General features: G+C 40.7%; 3 protein-coding genes across 9 annotated transcripts; 1 reads left to right on the top strand and 2 right to left on the bottom strand.

The window, feature by feature from the left end:
* Positions 1-16: 16 nt before the first annotated feature.
* On the bottom strand, positions 17-8,690 carry LOC135942558 (protein bric-a-brac 1-like). Of its 6 annotated transcripts, none has more exons than XM_065488721.1 (7): positions 8,492-8,690; positions 8,090-8,282; positions 7,885-8,028; positions 7,761-7,829; positions 7,102-7,482; positions 6,928-7,048; positions 17-2,225 (listed from the first exon to the last, which is right to left on the bottom strand). In XM_065488721.1, the coding sequence occupies exons 2-7, from the start codon at positions 8,261-8,263 to the stop codon at positions 1,453-1,455; spliced, it is 1,662 nt and encodes a 553-aa protein (XP_065344793.1). In that variant the 5' UTR covers positions 8,264-8,282; positions 8,492-8,690; the 3' UTR covers positions 17-1,452. The 6 variants fall into 6 exon arrangements, with proteins under 6 accessions (XP_065344793.1, XP_065344794.1, XP_065344795.1 ...); XM_065488722.1 differs by having other exon boundaries at positions 7,105-7,482; positions 8,492-8,689; XM_065488723.1 differs by having other exon boundaries at positions 7,102-7,473; positions 8,492-8,688.
* Positions 8,691-8,750: 60 nt separating this feature from the next.
* LOC135942561 (protein SHQ1 homolog) lies at positions 8,751-10,982 on the top strand. The gene is made up of 8 exons (XM_065488729.1): positions 8,751-9,009; positions 9,092-9,276; positions 9,341-9,483; positions 9,712-9,901; positions 9,954-10,097; positions 10,151-10,339; positions 10,458-10,618; positions 10,673-10,982. Exons 1-8 carry the CDS (start codon positions 8,867-8,869, stop codon positions 10,925-10,927), a joined length of 1,410 nt encoding a protein of 469 aa, XP_065344801.1. The 5' UTR covers positions 8,751-8,866; the 3' UTR covers positions 10,928-10,982.
* Positions 10,946-15,677, bottom strand: LOC135942560 (male-specific lethal 1-like 1). 2 transcript variants are annotated; one of them, XM_065488727.1, is made up of 8 exons: positions 15,367-15,677; positions 14,932-15,132; positions 14,494-14,879; positions 13,494-13,600; positions 13,254-13,441; positions 13,074-13,198; positions 12,781-13,023; positions 10,946-12,193 (listed from the first exon to the last, which is right to left on the bottom strand). In XM_065488727.1, exons 1-8 carry the CDS (start codon positions 15,517-15,519, stop codon positions 11,953-11,955), a joined length of 1,644 nt encoding a protein of 547 aa, XP_065344799.1. In that variant the 5' UTR covers positions 15,520-15,677; the 3' UTR covers positions 10,946-11,952. The 2 variants fall into 2 exon arrangements, with proteins under 2 accessions (XP_065344799.1, XP_065344800.1); XM_065488728.1 differs by having other exon boundaries at positions 15,278-15,401.
* Positions 15,678-15,696: the final 19 nt, after the last annotated feature.

Genomic DNA, 15,696 nt, shown 5'->3' with positions numbered 1-15,696 from the left:
ATGACATGCAAGTAGATCCTGAGAAATCTAGTACAATATTTTTATTCGAATGTGACATACAATATACAATCACATATATATCTGAAAAGTTTCACATCCAATAAAATGAAACCAACAGTTAAGGATTTCTGTAAAGATTTTTGTGCTTTTCTGTTAATTTTTTTCCACGAATGTACTTTCTGGTGCTTTGCACTATTAAAGTATGATGACGCGTGTTGAATTTCGGCTCCTAAAACCATTTAAATTCTTTAACTCTTGAAAAATAATAACTGACACGTGTGTGTGGTTCAAGTCACACGACGCGCTATAGTTGAGCAAGGCATCGACAAAAGTGATCCCATGTAAATATAATTATTAAATTACATTTTTACAAAGTGAAGCAAGAAGAACAGTTCATAGGCACATTGAGTGACGATACAGAAGTTGCACGCAAGGTCGCAAATTTGAATATTCTTTCGTTGTATGACATTAATTCCAAAGAGGAAAAATGATTTAGTACGTCAAAAATATAATATGTGAATAAACGTTTCAACTTTGGAAGAGAGGTGACAGTTATTTCACACACGAAACACGTGTTTATCGCTTAGTTTGAATCTAATTTATGTTCTAAAAATATTTAATATATATATATTTCTTTGCAGTAAAATCCTTTAATTTTCGTAGAGGAGTTGTGGAGCAATGTTGATTTCTATATAGCTGATGCGTTTAGTGTTTGAGTTAATTCCAAACCTTTAGAAATGTTGCTTTGAAGAGAAGAAAATTAAAAAAAGCGATGAAGTTTGTGAAAAAATAGCTTGAGATCATAAAAAGTCAATCTGCCTTCGCACCAAAAGGCATCCTCAAATTAATTTCGATCTATTTTAACGCCAAAATGAATGTGAGTTTGGGCATTTTTACAGGAAATTTCTATCACAGTAATTTGTTATTGTGTTGTTTAAAATTACTTCATCTTTTTTAAAACACCAACTTTGCTTAGTATTTAATTGAAAACAATGCGGGCAAGATATCGTGTCCCAAATGTACGTAGATTATTTTGTTACACCAATGAGTGCAAATTCTCAGTCAGAAGATAATTTTTTAGAGAGATAAAGTTGATAATTAGATGCAAGGGGAAACCCTGTGTATCACCAAAATTCCCTATTCTTTTCAAGGGTTTTAAAATTTCTTGACTTGGGAGCTCTATTAAATTTTTTGGACCCAAAATTCTGAATTTGCAAATTGCCAAGGAGTTTAGAATCAGAGGATTAATGCATTTTTCCAGAAAATCGACTGCATTAATTGCAATATAATTTCCGTAATTTCACGGACACGAGAAAATAACAAAAATTTTAAGAATCTCCAATTAATTTTTAAGGGGATGGTATGTTTTTTTAAGCTTGCTCGGTAGCTGTAAGAAAAAATAAAACTGAATAAATTTCCCAAGTCTAAAAATGTTGAATTAAAATATTAAATTCAAGGTGAAGCCGTGGCCGCATACTCTTCCACCGTTCCAGGCGAGGAGGCAGACGTGCCGAGCAGGGCGGACGCGAGCGTCGACGAGGAGCGAATGGTGGACGCCGTCTGGCGGTCGAACTTCTGGTGGTACTCTTGGAAACAGGGCACGATGCATAAATTGGTCTGGCATTCGGGGCAGTAGTACTTGGTCTTGCGGCGCAGGATGCGGTTGTGCTGGTCGATCGTGTTCCAGCAGAAGTTGCAGCCGAGCGCCGGGCCGGGCCGCAGCAGTGGACAGTGTCCGAGGCGCTCCTGGTCCGAGGTGGACGGCACCGGCGTCGAGATGGCTCGCTTGATCGGCTCCCTGCGGACGAGACTGCGCGGCGCCGGCTCTGCGGTGACCGTCAGCACCGGCACCTGCTCCTTGTACGTCCGGCCGCTGGTGCCGGCCTCCGAGGACAGCGTGATGGTCGCCTGCCGCAGCAGGATGGACGACTTGGGGGTCAGGGGTTTGCTCTGCTGGCTCGGCAGGAGGGGCTGGGAATGCTGTTTGGGCAGGTAGGCGGGGGTCGGCACCTGCAGCAAAGACGACTTGGCAGGCAGCGGCTCCGAGGTCTGCCGCTCGACCTTGAGGTGCGGCACCTGAAGGAAGTGTTGCGACGTCGATGGCTGTGGCGAGTCCAGGTCTTCTGGGTCGCTTTCGAAGCTTAGCGGATCGGTTTCCTTTTTTAAGCGTGGTTGACGGATTAGGAGACGGCCTCTTTTTTGCTTTGGCGACAGCGAGCCTTTGCCTAGAGAAAACGGGAAAATTAATTTATTCTTGTTAATTCTTTTGCCATTATTTGAGGAAGTCCTTTGAGTTTTAAGTCGCTAGCAGATGGTTTATAAATATACAATTTTAGGCTACTTGCACTTCGATTTATTAAGATTAAATCCAGCTCTTACAGGGAAAAGCCTAAGGTTTGACGTTTTAGATTTTGGCAACCAGCATTAAATTTTTGTAGAATTTACAGAGTTTGGTAGTTATAAGGCTCCGAAGGTATTTTGCATGGGAAATGTTTCAAAATAGAATTTTCAAGCCAGTTTTCATTCAACCGTGATGATATGACTTATCTAGAAAATACGAATAGATCGGTGTGCTATTTTCTACTTTCCAGAAAAGCCCTAAGATTTAAGAATTTTCCACAATATTTGTAAATAATGGTTCATTAACACGGTTCAAGGTAACGTTTTTAAACTATCTGAGTTTGACTAGCAGGTCAGGTATATTTCATATTTTTATTTTGCCAAAAACCATAGAAAATTGTTGAAAAATTCAAGCCATTCTGCTAAAGAGAATAATATAAATGCAATTATAAAAAAGTTTTGAGCTGATGGAGAGAAATGAAAAAACATATAATTAATAACGCTATTTCTGTAGATATAATTTTAAAATTAAAATCCTCCGTATAAATATCATTTTAAGATATGCTGAAGGGATTTGTTTGTATAATTTAGCCGTTTAATAAATTTTCAGGCTTCTCATGCAAGACACACAAGAACCTATAGTTAAATTCGAGGTTTATTTAATATTTATAATTTTTAAAATAGACGGTTTCGTATTTTTTTACGTCTAAAAACAATTTTGGGAAAGAGCGGTTATTCCCTGAAACTTTTGAAAAAAACACACTGGACTGTCCTTTAGTCAAGCCAAGAAAAATTCACAGCAACAAGATAGAAACTGAAATCACAGTGGAAGCATCCGAAAAATTGCATGGCGAGATCATCTGTAGGCAAATGGACTTTTCCAATTATTGGTGAATTAGTTATTAGTTTACTCCCCAATTATTAGAAAAGCAAGTGTTTCCTCTGTGCGGCTGGAAAATAAAAATACACAGTATTTCTCGTAGTCAACATTTATTGACCGTACATAATTTATTGCAGATCATATAGCAAGATATTTTTTTCTCTAAGAATACTAGTTCTCGTGATTACATGAAACGTTTTTTCTAGTATACATCAATTTAAGGAATAAATGTTCCTTCGTCGCTTACACGTTACAAAATGATAAAATCAGCATGCATATTATGGCACTAAACATACATTCTTTAGCTACCGTTCTGGTTTCATCGAATACATATATTTTTTGTATGTATAACTTTAAATAATGAGGTCCACCTAATTGTTAATTTAAGCCATTTAAGTAGACTTCAAGTGCATCACCTTTTTTATCAACAACTATGGTAAGTTCACATTGATAATTATTTGTATTACGTCTCGTAATAGTTCATAGACTTCTTTTACCTCTCTAATGGCATCCTAAAACGAAATCTAAACATTTAAGTACGAGTGTGTGTCTGTTAGAAAGTGTACACGTATGTATAATGAAGCTGGTAATGCATATTATTTACAGTTGTTGAACCAATTCGGTCCATCAGCAAGCAATTCGTCTATAAAAAGAATCCGCAGCTCTCAAAATAACACGAACCTCTGAGCCAGCAGAAATTCTGATTATTATCGTTTTTTAATCAATCTATTCCGCGTGTTCTGCAACATTACTCCTAGTAAAATTATTGAGATTTTATGACACTTAACGTTGTTTGCAAAATAAATGACAAGAACCACTCTAGTCTGGTTTTCACATTTAGGAATGAAGTTTGGTTTCAATGATTGGTAGCAAATAAAAGTGAATTCAAATTACAAGAAAACCCCATGTACAACATCCCCAATTTTACAAGCAAATTTTGCATAATATCTAGAATAAAAAAATGGCAGATTAATTTTTCGTAAGTTACAGACTTTACAGAGCCTATAATTAGCATGGCATCTTTTGGGGATTTTATTTTAATTATTTTTTTCAAATTGACAAAATTGGTCCAATCATTATGAATTTTTGTATGCAGAAACTCCTTTACCAAGACTTTTGGATCGAACGATCTTTAAAGAAATGACTGTCCTTTCTTAATTTTTTATTATTGATGCCTTTAAAAGTTTTAAATTTAAAAATAGCCAATTTAATCAGCTTTTGTACGAGTTTAAAATTATGACATAAAATTGAAGTATTAATACAATCAAAGCAATTTATCGTAAAGATCAATCGATTCGTCTCATCAAGGGGAATTTTCATACCAAAATATCATCACGATTGGTCCCAAATTATATTTTAGTGAATTATCACAAAAATAAAGATGTTAGATGAAAGAAAATTGCTATTAAATTTAGTGCACATACAGGTTTCCTTGTTAAATGCTCGCGAGAAAAATCTTAGTAATTTATATATGTATAACTCCATAGCACTTGGTACACGATCATGGCTCTTCAACTAAAAAATTGCAGTTTTCCCCACGTGGGGTGGGGCTGTAAGTTCAGCGATTCGACACCGCAAAAATTGCAATCCTTCAAACATCACTTCAGTCCAACGTGCGTGATCCGATTGGCCTCGAAACACCCCGCTCTCAGTAGAAAGGATAGTGCTGGTAGAAGTTCAGCGAGTGAGACGTCGAGGCCTTCGCCTTGGATTATTTCTTGTCGCGTGGATGTCAGAAAATGTCGCTGGACTGCAGAAACATGACTTCGGCCGGCGTGGCCTGCTGGTAGGCGACCTGGTTCTGGCTCACCGCCTGCTGCTGCTGCTGCTGTTGGGGCTGCGGGGGCGGCGGCTGTTGCTGCTGTTGCGGGGGCGGCTGTTGTTGCTGCTGCTGCTGCTGCTCGGGGGTGGGGGGCATGGAGGAGGTGCCCTCACCCAAGGTCGAATCGTCGTTGCTGCAGCTCGAGTCGCCCGGCTCCTTCTTCATCACGACCGTCGGGTACTGGTACTCCTGCGGCGTGGTGGCCCGCGGCTTCAGGCTCGGACGCGTGATCGGATAGCCCCGGCGGCGGTACTCGAGCCACAGCGTCCGATTGTTGACGCCATACATGCGAGCCGCCTTGCAGAATCCGATTCCGCCGGTTCGCACTGCCTCCAGGGCTTGCAGAAAATTCTCGTCGCGCTGCGTGTCCGTCCGCTTGCGCCGCACCGTCGGACTCGGCGACGTCGGCGGCGTCGCAGCCGGCGGCGCCGATGGCGACGGCGTCGAAGGCGCCGGGCTCGCCTGCGACACCGACGGGATGTTGATGCTGCACGGCGACTGCCGCTTCGGCTGGAACGCGGGCACCACGTTGTGCCGCAGCGCGTCCGGAGATATGGTCGGGGGGCCGGTGTTGATGAACGAACACGAGGGGTGCGGGTAGCGGGGGTAGTACACGCTGCTGTGGCTCGGGTCCCATTGGAAGCCTACATTAGACGGGCATGATCAGCGACTCGACTTTCATTTGCGTTCGGCAAGCATTCTGCACCGTGAACTCGACTCTCGTTCCGATCGCAATTGGCTCTGGCATTAACTTGAAAAATTTCTTAACAAACGTTTTCTGATAGAATTTTATTGCAAGCTCACCACATACTTAAAATTCTCTACATAGAAAAAAGGCCTGTAAATCAAATATATTTAGACATTTTTTCTCTTCTTTTTATTTCTTATCGAAATGAATCATGATTCTTGGTAAGATTTTGAATTAAATAAAATCTTTTATTTTTTCAGTGCCTAATGCGCACAATTTACGCAATTTTTAAACGTTTGAAAGAGTTCGCAGACAAACGAGTTTTATCTCTTTCAGTAAACCCCACTGCATTTTGCAAAAATAAAGATTTTCTGTCACTGATTTTTAAAAAATTATGTCTTTACTAACATTTTAATTGAATTGTACATACTCTATATATCTTTTGTGGCACAAAATATAATCTTTTCAGTAATTATATTACGAAAAGAAATTAGTGGTTGTCTGACTAGTTTAATGCGAAATAACCAGTGGTGCATAGAAAAATTGGCAAACCCTGCTTTTGACACATCAATATTATCATATATGCACTCCAAAACGGTCTAAAACTGCCACAATACAAAAATCTAGAGATTAAAATCATGTCTTTGTGACTATTAAAAAAAATACTGGCTGGATGCTTCCTTTTCCAGCAAAATAATTTAAAATCAGCATACAAAATAATTTTTACAGGACTTCTACGTTAAAAAATCCAAGATTTTTTACAGAAAAAATTGCACGAGAGAAATTGCTTCAGAATGCAGTGAGCAAACCCTGAAAATGCTAAATTAGCTTGGCCAATTGCGAGTACAGAATGCTTTCACATCCGAAATTGGTGCCCTGCCAGAAACAGAATTGATGTTACCCAGCAAGTGCCTCTGACTGAACGCCATCCATCCCCCGCCGCAGCAAATTTGCAAGGAAAAAAACAAGAATCTATTGGAAGAGAAAAAACTTGCTGGTTAACCACCCAATTCCAGTTCCTTTCCAAGTAAAGAGTTATCAAGTACACTGATTTGACTGAATTTCGTTTCGAGAACAGACACAAGAGATAGAAAGCACAGAGAAACACTTGCTGGTTAATCAAATCAATATCCACAAACGCCCTCAAAAATATAAAAAAAGGTGAAAAGGGGGAGGAGGAAAAGGAGTGTGTCTCACCAGCTGACGCGCTGAGGGGGGAGTAGTGGTGGGCCGCGCTGGGCTCCATCAGGGGGCTGGGCACCTCCTCGACGGCCCTGCTCGGGTGCTGCTGTTGCTGCTGCTGCACGCCAGGGTGGACCTGAACCGAGACAGCAGAAAATTAACAACTGACCTGAGGACGCGAATGCTCGCTACCATGGATAAAGGCATCTGCTCGTTCCCGCTATCCTGCGAGCAGTTCTGGATTTCCGAGTCGGTGCTCGCCTGCTCCCGTATGCTCCGCTCGGACATGTCCGTCGACAGGTTCATCTGCGCCGAGCCCTGCTGCTCCAGCCGAGGCGAGTGGTGGGGATATGCAACTTCGCTCTGGTGGTCCGACACTCGCTCTGCCACCCCTGAGCCGGACGTGGAGCCCGTCGACGACTTTCGCATCCTCTTGCGTCTCGAGGCGGCCGAGGGGGAAATCGACGGCGAGGGACTTCGCCTTTCAGAGCTCCAGGTCTGGTGGGACTCCGTGGACGCACCCAGCGCCTCGCACGACAGCCGCGACGATTCCGTGGAGAGCTGCGTGTCCTTTGCAATTAGAATGTGTTTCCTTACTGTTTTTCAGTAATGAAAGGTTTTTTAGTCTTATTCTGGACCATTAAAATGAAATAAAATAAAATAAAATAATATACGATTCTGAGTAAAAGAAGCAGGAGTAAATATTAAAAAAGTGTCCACTTGCAATTGATTGGCCCATTGAAATTTTTCACAATTTGATGCAACAAAAAATCTAGTTCAGGAAATACACTCATTATTGCAATGCAGTTAACCGTAAACTGGATAGTATCCAGATTTCATATTATTACCTGTGATTTGTCCACGTGAGACATATCCTGGCCCTCAGCGAGTCCTTTCACTTTCAGCATCTCAGCCGTCTACAGATGGAGCTAAGTTTTAACCAATTCCAAGACAAATCCCATGTTTCGATACCTTAATAATTGAAGGAAGTTGTTCTTGGGTAACGTGCACTTCTCCCGAGTACATAAAATCTACCATAGTTCGAAGGTCTCTGAAAGTGACATCTTTCAGTATCACAATAGGATGCTGATGACCACTGTATGAAGTAAAAAGCGCCTGAAATTAAAGAAATAATTCAAATTAAATAACCAAAACAATCAAAGGCTAAATAATCGACCTGGAAATAAGTACTGCAAGCTGAAAGCACAAGTTTGTGAGCTTCTATTTGCTGTCCATCGGCAGCAAGTGTGACGTCTGTGAGGGCCTGGCTGTGTAACAAGGAACTAAACACGGTTACAAAGTTCGGCTGATGATTATTCCATCTCAAGCAAAACTGTTGGGCAGTAGACATGGTTTTTAAAGGCGGCCGCCTGAAACAAACATAGCGAAATTAGTAATCAATCGCGCCGATATCGTCTAATTAGGGTCGGTTCATTGACGTGCACAAAATTTCGCCCGTGGTCTATCAAAATGAATGCCGTGACCTTTAGTCGATATTAATCCCCGCACAGCAGGCGAACCGTCGCCGCCCGCGAGAGCCGGGCGGTGCCGGCCGACAACTCCAGCTCTCGCCGATTACCTTTAAGTGTATTTCTGTTGTTAGCAGCCGCTCTTGTATGTTTATTTACGGAAACGAGACAAAATATAATGAAATTTATAGCCGAACGATTGTTTTCTTCCTATATCCCTGAAATGACAGTCGCCATCTGCTGCCAAGGTTATGCAACTCGCAAATCGCAGTCACTACGGAGGCCCCTTGCGGCGAAAATAGCAATAAGGGATAAGGGGGCGTGTCCCGTACACAGCACACGAGCACGAGGCACACAGACAATAAAGCGGAGAGGGAGCACGAGTACGGGAGACATAGTTCCTTAGTTGTTTTGTTTAGTGAAGGACTAAAATTTGCTGCCATGTGAAATTGTTTAGGAATAATTCACATATTCTAAATACCACGATGATCACGCCTAGATATCAAGTTGAGCAAACCGAGGAGAGTTTAGTATTCCGAATTCATGCGCCTTACACGGATGTCAACGAATCTGAAATAAACGTGGACGAGAATATCGTGTGCTTCTCTGCCTCGCCGTTCTATTTAAGGTACGTTTTGAAAGAAAAAAATTTGACATTTTCTTGACTTAACTACATTTTGGAGAGTTTTAACGAGTATGCAAATTTTTAGGCTGCATCTGCCAGGCCCTGTGATCGAGGATGGCAAATCCAAAGGGTATTTTGACGTCGACTCCGGAGACTATGTTGTCACGCTGTCCAAATGCAACAAAGGACAGCATTTTGAAAATTTAAAAATGACTAATATTTTAATACAAACTCCGTCAGGAAAAGCTATTCCTAAAATAGAAGTCTTAGGTATGTAAATTTCATTCGTTTTTTTTATGTTTTGATCTTAGTTGGGAATGGGAATATTTTACAGGAGAACCAAATGTATCACAAGAGCTGTTGGATTTCGATTGGTACATTGATCAAGAAATTGAGGAGGGATCTCTTGATGACTCTCTGCTTCTTCCTCAATATGGTTTCGCACACCAGAAGTGCGGAGTTCTAAGGCACAGGGAGGTAAATTGATGCATACACAATTAACTAATGTTCAAATCCTCACTAGAGAATATTTTTTCTTGTGACTGTCATAAAACTGCCCTCTATAATTATTCTATCATTGCCAAAAATTATGTGGTTTCAATTTCACCTTGCAAGAGATTGAATTATGGCTGCCGAAAGAATTTTTTCTACTCGAGAAAATGACTGCAATAAAATAAGTAGAGTCTAATTGATTTTTTTTCGCAGGCTGATCTGCCAGAGTTAATGGACCTGCAATCACCTGATGACACACCTTCATCAGAACGGGAAAAACTACAGGAAACCTGGGAAAACAAGCACTTCAGCCAAGATCACTACCTCGCAGACTGGGCTGAAGAGGAGGAATTGATTTTGCCCTTGCTTGCAGACAAGAAGGGCTTGGTTCCAAAGTCTGATGGTAAATATTGAACTTGAACAAGCCTCTTAACGATTAATTAAAATTGTCGCAGAATTCATTGCCAGTGAGCAGGAACAGCTTCTTAGACTGCCTAAGCTAGAAATCTTGAAGCTGACTCAAGATGAGCAGAAATCAGCACTTTTGGGCCTGGCTGAAATTGTGTTCTGCTGGGCACATGAACAAATTACAACCCAAGGTTTGAAAACAACTTAATAAAATATTTAAGACCAACTAATAATATTTTTGCAGGTGATCTCAGTTTCGAGAGTGCTAGATCGATACGAAGGCTCAGTGCAACGTTCAGCTGGCTTAGAAAATTTACTTCAGTGCAGAAATTGACTTTGTCCTGCATGAGAAGAGCTCTTTGCATACCTCTATACAGAAACTGGAAGCTAGCAAATGCTGCAATGGAGCTGACTATCACTATTTTAAAAAATGGTAAATTTTTATTATATCTTGATAGGGGGAGCACACATAAATCAGAGTGTTTATGTAGTGTTTAGTTGGGTTATTTTTAGCTTGCAAGATTAATTAATTCTAAACTCTGTCTTTCCAGGACGAATTGCTGTGATCAAGTGCCTCTTGGACCTGATGAAGAATTTCGCAAACTGTGAAGGTTACCACATTCACACTCAGCTGTATTTGGAGCCATATTCTCTCTGGACCCAAACCTTATCCGATGAAGTGCTGTCCAAACTTGCTGACTCATTAGCAAAGGTAAAACATTTTCTAATTTATTAATAAATTGTTAATAACCGGACATTCCTTCAGCACAATCCTAAAAAGGATGACATTGGCTGGGATCTGGAAGAGTTGGAGACCGCAGGGCGGATAACCTTGGAAGAAGAAAACGCCCTGGACAACCTGACCAAGCAGCTGAAAACTAGTCTAAACGTCAGATGCGTTGAGGAGGACTCTGATGATACAGACGATGACTCTGAATGGGAAACAGACAGTGAGGATTCAAGTGAGAGCAGCGAGGAAGAACCCACTGAAAGCTCTATGTCGGAGACTAAGGTGGAATAAAATAATAATACGGTTGAATAAACTTTGTACATGGTTGTCTCTTTTTAATCTAAAACCAGCATCTTTCCTATTAAACACACTGATAGGGTGGGGGTTGACCAAAAATTAAAGATTTGGCAATAAATAATTAAAAGCCTATTTTTGACACCATTGAAATGTACAACTATGGAAACTCCTAAAGACGTTATACAGAACTTGATCACAGAATAACAGTAAAACTGCTTGGCATTTCCGCTAATGCTCCGCAATGACTTATTTTCTGATTAGGGTGATTGTACTGCGGCCATGATTCTGTGAACCTCGCGTTAGCTGGAATGCCCAAGAGAGCAGAGACTGGCCAAAAAGTGGCTCTGAAGGTCCGGTACATGGCCTGTGTTATGTTATGCAATTCTATTTTATAATGATGCTAACAGATCAGAACCAAAGCAGCTAAAAGTGCTGACTGCCTCTAGGTGGCTGAATATCAATGCAATGGTCGGGAAAGAAACTTAAAACCTGCTAGACCTCTCTGCTCGCAACGAGACTCATGGCCCGTGTGAGTCTTTCACTGGACATTTTCAATTTGCACCGCCTTTTGACGGCAAATCAAACCATGTGACTATTTCCAATGCCATGTTATACATGGAAAAACTAAAAAACGTGATTTCACACGAAATATCTTTCCCTTTTATCCCTCTTAAACAAGAGAGTGCGTAGTAACAACAAAAATAAACTTTTCAAGCACCAAATAAATATTTAAACAGCAGGCATGGCTGGATTTTGCGAATAAAATAAAATTTCTATAGGTCTTAGAGACCTTAGATACAGCATGCAAAATTTAGTCCAGCCAATGCCAAATCAAAATAAATTCCAACGTCCCGAACTGCAATTTTGACACAGCAACTAAAATCACATTAATTTTCCATGTAATTCATGACTTGAAAATAACAACACGTATCCACGCCAAATTGAAAAGTGATCACCTCACAAAGAATGGTTTTAAGGCAAGAACATTTCGTGTTTTTTAAAATTTATACCACCGTGCTTCATCGCCTTCTTGAAGTTCTTCTTGGTTCAGGTGCCATGACAGCAGTTGTACTGCGTCTGCTGCTTCGCAAGTTCACAGCTGACGTTGAGGGGGAAGAAACAGCCCTTTGCCTTGTATTGGCAGGCTGCGGGGAAGGGGTAGCTGACAAGGTCGATGCGAATGCTGACCTTCTGCGCTTTGGCTTGTCGTCCTCCTCTTTTTGCTCTGGCTCTCTGAAGCTCCATGGGAGCTCAAAATCACTGCAAATCACAACCGCGATTAAAATTTCTCAAAAGAAATAATATTAACAACTTCATTGACAGTGATTAACTTTAATCATAGAGACAAATATTTTGATGTATTCCTCTTCCAGCTTTAGGAAAGGCTCTAAGCTCGTCAATGATTTGAGGATATTTTCCTACTATATTTCTCAGCTCCTTCTTTTGGACAAAAAAAATTGTGTCAAATTGCTACAAAATTAAAAAATTTAATAGTTTTGAAAATAATTTTTGTGAGAATGTGTAGTTTATTGAGGTGCGATTTAGTTTTTTAAAAGATACAGGGCCTGCATTAAATTGATTTTTTTTGCAGTAGATGGATTAACCTTCAAAGTTTGTCCAATTGTCCAGAAATCACTCAAAACACAATTAAAGAAACTTCCACCAAAATTGAATAAAAAATCATTTTCCATAATAAACAAATCACCTTTTAAAATGTTCCTTCAAAATGAATAGACAGAAAACAAACTTATTCAAGAATATTCAAAGGTGCGCTGCAAATTCTAATAAACTGACTACACATTAAAAATATCTAAATCTGATAAAATTATATCATAATTAAGCCTCACCTTGCAGTTATGTGCGGTACAGGAGAGCCAAATGCAACCAAAGGTAAATATTTTGTGACTTCAATGAACTGAATACTTTCGATGCTTGGCCAAAGGGCCTCTGGTTCCTGGACAGTTGGCGCCTCTTTGCTCGCCTGCTTCGACCTTCTATTGGTCGGGATGGGTGCAGCTTGTATTTGAGAAAATTGCTTTTGTTTGAGCTTTTCGTACTGGCGCTGTTCTCTCAATCTCTGGATGTCCCACCTAAAGAGGCAAAATTAATTTCTTTTGAAATAACAGGATTTCACACAAACCTTTTTCTTCTCTTTTCATCAAGCTCGAGACGCTGGTGTCTTTTCAAGAACACCTCGTCGTCAAGATTTTCTGTGCCTTCCATTGAGTAGCAGCTTGTGTAGTGTTTTATCCTCCACGTCGGAACCTGATTTTTTTGTCATGAGTAACAATGATGCACAGGACATTCCCAAATTCTTCACCTCTAGTTCAATTTGGCTTAATTCCTGCGGCTGATTCGTTGTGCTGTTATTATTTACGACTTTTTCGCTTTTAACCTTCTTCTCTGGACTATTTATGATGTCCCACAGACTCATATCAGGTGTGCCTGGCACATACAGTCTCTTTTTCGTGGCTATGGGCGCGCTCCGTGTCTTTGCGGTTGAGCCCTCTGCAGGTTTTGGTTACAAATTAGTGTATTTAACGTAAAAGAATACGATTACCTGTCGATTCGCTAGCTTTTCTTCTCGTCAAGCACGGTTTTGACCGTCTTGCCAGCATTTCTGTATTCTCAGCAGACTTCATTGCAGATTCGCCACTTTGCGCGGGACTGTGAAACATAATGGTTAGAAATTGAATGAAAAGCGAAATATTTCCGTTGTGGCCAGAAAAGATATGTTTTTATCTAACTCTTTAAAAAATATGTATTGTATTTTATTTAGCAAAATAGTCTGAACTTTAAAATAAATGAATTACCTGAGCTATAATAAAAAACCTAGCCTTTCAAGAATAGCAACAACTCTTAAAATTCTCACACTGTAGGATAGATCACTACGACTGATGAGAGGAATCAAAATTAAGCAAAAAAATCATTGACAAACAGGGTTTCAAATTTTCCCCACCCGGTTTTAAACGCCCCAGGTTTTTGCGGTTTTTTTTTCAGGCTAAAAAACCCACTAATTTACCAAAGGCTCCAATATTTTCAAAATAAAAATTGAAAAAATGCGGAAAAATAAAAAAAATGTTTGGCTGTTTTTTTAACGTAAAAAAGGTAATGCTTCATTTTTGCGCATAGCAAAATTGGCAAGCCTTGGGTATGGGTAATGAATGATTCGTTTCTTAAAAAAGCAAATCTAAAATAACCTTAAAACAAAAAAAAAACATATTACCCCCCGATAAAACCCAGGTGGGTCGGGCAAAATGTAAAAAACCCAGGTTTTTAAGAACCCTGTTGACAATCTGATCATTTTTTCAATAAATTTGGTAAATTCTTAAATTAATCTGTTACTTGGTATTTTGCACATTAATGAGATATTTTTTCAAAATACGAATTTGATCAATTAAAATAATTTCAATTCTTGTCCTGTACAAATCCACTTTAATGAGAAAAACATCGCAACCACGAAGTTAGTATTAATTTGAATTAAAAAAATGTAATAATTAATTTCCAAACCTTTCTAAGAGACATAAACATTATTCCATTTCTACTTCAAGTAGGAATACCGTTTAGCAGGGCTGCCTTCAGCCGTTGCCACAGTTGAATTGCGACAACTCCGAGTAGGTCTCTCCTGCGTCACTGCAGACGTTTTCACCGCTTGCTGAGTTGCCTGAGGTGTCGCGCAGCCTTTCGCGCTGATGGCGCGAGGACTCAGCGGCTGCTGCGTCGTGTCCTCAGTCTTCATCAAAGTCTTTTCGAGGACAGCAGCCTGCAGGTTTGAGGACGCAGGAGACACGGTGAGCTGAGCTGACGGGGTGGCAACGGGAGGAGACACTTCTGCTGTTTCGTTCGGAGAGCACGCAGACCCTGTTGTCGTCGGGACAACTTCTGGTACTTTGGCTTTGTGGTTCAGACTGACCCGTCTCTCCATGCGCTCGACTCTTTGTTGAAGCTGAAACGATCGTTTTTGCAACGCGAATTCTTCAAGTTTGGAAGAAAATTACCATTTCATTCTCCATCTTGAGTGCAGATATGATTTTGTCCTTTCTGACAAGTTCCTCGGACTGGTGTTGGATGACGTCGAGGTGCAGGAGGGACATAGCTTTGATGTGCCGCACTTCTCCATTGTCGTGGATGTTGGTGCTTGTGTACATATGATCGAAGTCGCACGAGTAACGCTCCTCTTTAATCGTCATATTCTTCTCCTGTAATTAAAAGTGGCACGCGCGTGCGAAATTTAGCAACGATTTGCACGTCACTCGGCCTCAAGGTCAAACAAATTGCAGACCTTGACACTTCACTCTCACGAAAAAAACGTAAACAAGCCGAATGAACAGAAGATTTTCGTACCAAATGGTGACTGATCGAATCGGTCGCGAATTTACTGTTTTGACAGCAAACTAAAGAAGGAAATCGCACTATCGGCGATCGAACCGAACCTGCAAACTATTGCTAAGGTGGTCTTGAAGAACGTGAACCATCGGGACCATCGGTGTGCCATCCACTTCAACCGACTCGACCATTGAAATCCCATTTAAAAGAGTCTTCGGCATTTCCAGACCTTTGGCGATGATGGTGCCGCTTAGTTTCATAGCATCCCACTTTTTCGCGCCGATGCTAGACGATAATTTTACGTGAACGCACAAAATCCACTAATTACGAACGTCGTAACTGGCTTTACTTTCGTTCGTCCGGCATGACAGTTTGGATTTTTAAGGCTTTTGCCAATTACGGTTGGCCCGACCTCCGCCAGGTGTCTCTCCGTTCAG

This window comes from Cloeon dipterum, chromosome 4 (genome assembly GCF_949628265.1).
Source record: "Cloeon dipterum chromosome 4, ieCloDipt1.1, whole genome shotgun sequence".
NCBI classification, from domain to species: Eukaryota; Metazoa; Arthropoda; class Insecta; order Ephemeroptera; family Baetidae; genus Cloeon; species Cloeon dipterum.
The sequence above is the reverse complement of the archived record's forward strand: the minus strand, read 5'-3'. Positions and strand labels throughout refer to the sequence as shown.